Source organism: Rhinatrema bivittatum, chromosome 2 (assembly GCF_901001135.1).
Source record: "Rhinatrema bivittatum chromosome 2, aRhiBiv1.1, whole genome shotgun sequence".
Lineage (NCBI taxonomy): Eukaryota > Metazoa > Chordata > Amphibia > Gymnophiona > Rhinatrematidae > Rhinatrema > Rhinatrema bivittatum.
In genome coordinates this window covers 822,758,057-822,764,056 of record NC_042616.1, presented here as the reverse complement: position 1 = coordinate 822,764,056, position 6,000 = coordinate 822,758,057, and the positions used below count along the sequence as shown (strand labels likewise).

The following is a 6,000-nucleotide window of genomic DNA, read 5'->3' as shown; positions in this document are numbered from 1 at the left end:
CCCTGACCTGCCCACCATCTCTCTCTCTTCACTCCTCCCACTTCCTGTCCTGGCAGCCTGCTCTGGGCTGGACTCTGCTCCCTGCCCCCCCCCTGAACTGCCCACCATCTCTCTCTCTTCACTCCTCCCATGTCCTGTCCTGGCAGCCGGCTCTGGGCTGGACTCTGCTCCCTGCCCCCCCCTGAACTGCCCACCATCTCTCTCTCTTCACTCCTCCCACTTCCTGTCCTGGCAGCCTGCTCTGGGCTGGACTCTGCTCCCCCCCCCCCCCCCCCTGAACTGCCCACCATCTCTCTCTCTTCACTCCTCCCACTTCCTGTCCTGGCAGCCGGCTCTGGGCTGGACTCTGCTCCCTGCCCCCCCCTGAACTGCCCACCATCTCTCTCTCTTCACTCCTCCCACTTCCTGTCCTGGCAGCCTGCTCTGGGCTGGACTCTGCTCCCTGCCCCCCCTGAACTGCCCACCATCTCTCTCTCTTCACTCCTCCCACTTCCTGTCCTGGCAGCCGGCTCTGGCTGGACTCTGCTCCCTGCCCCCCCCTGAACTGCCCACCATCTCTCTCTCTTCACTCCTCCCACTTCCTGTCCTGGCAGCCTGCTCTGGGCTGGACTCTGCTCCCTGCCCCCCCCCCCCCCTGAACTGCCCACCATCTCTCTCTCTTCACTCCTCCCACTTCCTGTCCTGGCAGCCGGCTCTGGGCTGGACTCTGCTCCCTGCCCCCCCCTGAACTGCCCACCATCTCTCTCTCTTCACTCCTCCCACTTCCTGTCCTGGCAGCCTGCTCTGGGCTGGACTCTGCTCCCTGCCCCCCCCCCTGAACTGCCCACCATCTCTCTCTCTTCACTCCTCCCACTTCCTGTCCTGGCAGCCGGCTCTGGGCTGGACTCTGCTCCCTGCCCCCCCACTCTCATCAGGCCTGAGGCAGTGACAAACGTAAACCAACAAGAAAAGAAAATCTCTGTTGTCTGCACTAAGGCAGACGCCACCCTGCTGAGAAACAAACAAACAAAGGATCCAAACATGTCCCAGTTTAAACTGAGACCAGCACAGCAGTCACTGTAAGCAGGACCCAGCTCCACTCTTTTCCCGGAAAGAAAACCCAACACCTCTGCAGCTCTGCTCCAACTCCAGACACAGGTAAACTTTTGTATTTAACTTATTTATATATATATACCATTTTACATCTTATCTACATCTATATTTCTGTTCCTTATTCCTCCACCACTAACCTGAGACCCCTCTCACCCCTACGTATCCCTCTCCCTCCTCCCTCCCCATGAATTCCTTCTACATCAAGCACTAAAGACTCAGCTTCCAGCACCAGGTGAGAGACCCTGAATATATTTCTGTTCCTTATTCCTCACCACTAACCTGAGACCCCTCCCACCCCTACGTATCCCTCTCCCTCCTCCCTCCCCATGAATTCCTTCTACATCAACCACTAAAGACTCAGCTTCCAGCACCAGGTGAGAGACCCTGAATATATTTCTGTTCCTTATTCCTCCCCCACTAACCTGAGACCCCTCTCACCCCTACGTATCCCCCTCCCACCTCCCTCCCCATGAATTCCTTCTACATCAACCACTAAAGACTCAGCTTCCAGCACCAGGTGAGAGACCCTGAATATATTTCTGTTCCTTATTCCTCACCACTAACCTGAGACCCCTCTCACCCCTACGTATCCCCCTCCCTCCCCCCCCATGAATTCCTTCTACATCAACCAATAAAGACTCAGCTTCCAGCACCAGGTGAGAGACCCTGAATATATTTCTGTTCCTTATTCCTCCCCCACTAACCTGAGACCCCTCTCACCCCTACGTATCCCCCTCCCTCCCCATGAATTCCTTCTACATCAACTACTAAAGACTCAGCTTCCAGCACCAGGTGAGACCCTGAATATATTTCTGTTCCTTATTCCTCCCCCACTAACCTGAGACCCCTCCCACCCCTACGTATCCCTCTCCCACCTCCCTCCCCATGAATTCCTTCTACATCACCCACTAAAGACTCAGCTTCCAGCACCAGGTGAGAGACCCTGAATATATTTCTGTTCCTTATTCCTCCATCACTAACCTGAGACCCCTCTCACCCCTACCTATCCCTCTCCCTCCTCCCTCCCCATGAATTCCTTCTACATCAACCACTAAAGACTCAGCTTCCAGCACCAGGTGAGAGACCCTGAATATATTTCTGTTCCTTATTCCTCCCCCACTAACCTGAGACCCCTCCCACCCCTCCCACCCCTACGTATCCCTCTCCCTCCCCCCTCCCCATGAATTCCTTCTACATCACCCACTAAAGACTCAGCTTCCAGCACCAGGTGAGAGACCCTGAATATATTTCTGTTCCTTATTCCTCCCCCACTAACCTGAGACCCCTCTCACCCCTATGTATCCCTCTCCCTCCTCCCTCCCAATGAATTCCTTCTACATCAACCACTAAAGACTCAGCTTCCAGCACCAGGTGAGAGACCCTGAATATATTTCTGTTCCTTATTCCTCACCACTAAACTGAGACCCCTTTCTCCCCTACGTATCCCCCTCCCACCTCCTTCCCCATGAATTCCTTCTACATCAACCACTAAAGACTCAGCTTCCAGCACCAGGTGAGAGACCCTGAATATATTTCTGTTCCTTATTCCTCCCCCACTAACCTGAGACCCCTCTCACCCCTACGTATCCCTCTCCATCTCCCCCCTCCCCATGAATTCCTTCTACATCAACCACTAAAGACTCAGCTTCCAGCACCAGGTGAGAGACCCTGAATATATTTTTCCCACTGCAAAGGTTATTTTTATTTATTTATTTTATTTAACAGCTTTTAATATGCCGGTGTTAGTGCAAGCACATCACGCCGGTTTACAATAAACTTGAGAAAGGAGGAAATTACAAAAAACAGGGAGTGGGGGAATGGAGCAGGAGTGAAAAGGGGGGGGAGAGGGGGAGAGAGGTAAAGGAGGAAAGACAGCAGCTGCGAAAGGTACAAGGAACGTATCAGTATTTACAAAAAAGTTGCTTAACGAAGTTAGAACATGGTTGATTATTACAGCGGCTAATGAAGGATAAATAGATTATATAATGATATATATTAAAGCTTAATTACAGCAGTTATGGAGGATTATATTGAAAACTTATTAAACAATTAAACACACATATATAGAATATTAGCTTACTTACAGCAGTTACAGCGGGTAATAATGGTATCTTGATTTAAACATAAAGGTTGTAAGGTTATGAATGTAGAATTATTGTAAAAATCTTTCCTTCCACGTTCAGTGTTCACACTCTGGTTTTAGCTACCTTTTACTCAATTTAGAGACTTTTCACAGTGGATTTAGTGATTTTCTTCACTATGGGGTGGTCGTCCCTGTCTCCCAGATGGGGCTGCATGCAGAAAGCTGAAAACCTCCTGTCCCAGAGAGACACTCCCTGAATTTCACGGAAATCGCCTGTCAGCACAGGAAACTGAAACCGAAACCTTTCATTTCGTTCCTCTCAGAGCCATGGCTGCTGCAAACCCTGCTGAGAGTCTGCGAGATGAAGCTTCCTGTCCCATCTGTTTGGATTATTTTACAGATCCTGTGATCTTAGACTGTGGACACAACTTCTGTCGCTCCTGTATCACTCAGACCTGGGAGGGGAGAGACACAAACTTCCCCTGTCCCCAGTGCAGGAAAACCTCCCAGCAGAGGAACCTCAGGCCTAACTGGCAGCTGGCAAATGTGACAGAAATAGCGAAAAAGCTTTCTGAGAGCTCAGTGAGACAGAAAGAGGAGAATCTGTGTGAGGAGCACGAGGAGAAGCTGAAGCTGTTCTGTGAAGAGGATCAGAGACCAATCTGTGTTATTTGTAGAGAGTCCCAGGACCACAGATCTCACACCGTGACCCCAATACAGGAAGCTGTGCAGGAATACAAGGTGTGTGTCAGTATCTTTATTATCACAGTGTGTCCCGGGGTCACAGATCTCACACTGTGACCCCCATACAGGAGGCTGAGCAGGAATACAAGGTGTGTGTCAGTATCTTTATTATCACAGTGTGTCCCGGGGTCACAGATCTCACACTGTGATCCCCATACAGGAGGCTGTGCAGGAATACAAGGTGTGTGTCAGTATTTTTATTATCACAGTGTGTCCCGGGGTCACAGATCTCACACCGTGATCCCCATACAGGAGGCAGTGCAGGAATACAAGGTGTGTGTCAGTATCTTTATTATCACAGTGTGTCCCGGGGTCACAGATCTCACACCGTGATCCCCCATACAGGAGGCTGTGCAGGAATACAAGGTGTGTGTCACTATCTTTATTATCACAGTGTGTCCCGGGGTCACAGATCTCACACTGTGACCCCCATACAGGAGGCTGTGCAGGAACACAAGGTGTGTGTCAGTATCTTTATTATCACAGTGTGTCCCGGGGTCACAGATCTCACACTGTGATCCCCATACAGGAGGCTGTGCAGGAATACAAGGTGTGTGTCAGTATCTTTATTATCACAGTGTGTCCTGGGGTCACAGATCTCACACCCTGATCTCCATACAGGAGGCTGTGCAGGAACACAAGGTGTGTGTCAGTATCTTTATTATCACAGTGTGTCCCGGGGTCACAGATCTCACACTGTGACCCCCATACAGGAGGCTGTGCAGGAACACAAGGTGTGTGTCAGTATCTTTATTATCACAGTGTGTCCTGGGGTCACAGATCTCACACCCTGATCTCCATACAGGAGGCTGTGCAGGAACACAAGGTGTGTGTCAGTATCTTTATTATCACAGTGTGTCCCGGGGTCACAGATCTCACACTGTGACCCCCATACAGGAGGCAGTGCAGGAATACAAGGTGTGTGTCAGTATCTTTATTATCACAGTGTGTCCTGGGGTCACAGATCTCACACCCTGATCTCCATACAGGAGGCTGTGCAGGAACACAAGGTGAGTGTCAGTATCTTTATTATCACAGTGTGTCCCGGGGTCACAGATCTCACACTGTGATCCCCATACAGGAGGCTGTGCAGGAATACAAGGTGTGTGTCAGTATCTTTATTATCACAGTGTGTCCCGGGGTCACAGATCTCACACTGTGATCCCCATACAGGAGGCTGTGCAGGAATACAAGGTGTGTGTCAGTATCTTTATTATCACAGAGTGTCCCAGGGTCACAGATCTCACACTGTGATCCCCATACAGGAGGCAGTGCAGGAATACAAGGTGTGTGTCAGTATCTTTATTATCACAGTGTGTCCCGGGGTCACAGATCTCACACTCTGATCCCCATACAGGAGGATGTGCAGGAATACAAGGTGTGTGTCAGTATCTTTATTATCACAGTGTGTCCCGGGGTCACAGATCTCACACTGTGATCCCCATACAGGAGGCTGTGCAGGAATACAAGGTGTGTGTCAGTATCTTTATTATCACAGTGTGTCCCGGGGTCACAGATCTCACACTGTGATCCCCATACAGGAGGCTGTGCAGGAATACAAGGTGTGTGTCAGTATCTTTATTATCACAGTGTGTCCCGGGGTCACAGATCTCACACTGTGATCCCCATACAGGAGGCAGTGCAGGAATACAAGGTGTGTGTCAGTATCTTTATTATCACAGTGTGTCCTGGGGTCACAGATCTCACACTGTGACCCCCATACAGGAGGCTGTGCAGGAATACAAGGTGTGTGTCAGTATCTTTATTATCACAGTGTGGCCTGGGGTCACAGATCTCACACTGTGATCCCCATACAGGAGGCTGTGCAGGAATACAAGGTGTGTGTCAGTATCTTTATTATCACAGTGTGTCCCGGGGTCACAGATCTCACACTGTGACCCCCATACAGGAGGCTGTGCAGGAATACAAGGTGTGTGTCAGTATCTTTATTATCACAGTGTGTCCCGGGGTCACAGATCTCACACTGTGACCCCCATACAGGAGGCTGTGCAGGAATACAAGGTGTGTGTCAGTATCTTTATTATCACAGTGTGTCCCGGGGTCACAGATCTCACACTGGG

At 50.4% G+C, this 6,000-nt stretch overlaps 1 protein-coding gene across 1 annotated transcript in view; it reads left to right on the top strand.

Annotated features, from left to right (window-relative positions):
• The first annotated feature begins 786 nt into the window (after positions 1-786).
• The window catches only part of LOC115085842 (E3 ubiquitin-protein ligase TRIM41-like), a 77,667-nt gene continuing 72,453 nt past the window's right edge, over positions 787-6,000 (top strand). Inside the window, exons 1-2 of the mRNA XM_029592338.1 lie at positions 787-1,137; positions 3,499-3,916. Of these exons, the coding sequence (XP_029448198.1) occupies positions 3,503-3,916 (414 nt within the window). The 5' untranslated portion in view covers positions 787-1,137; positions 3,499-3,502. The remainder of the gene's footprint in view (positions 1,138-3,498; positions 3,917-6,000) is intronic.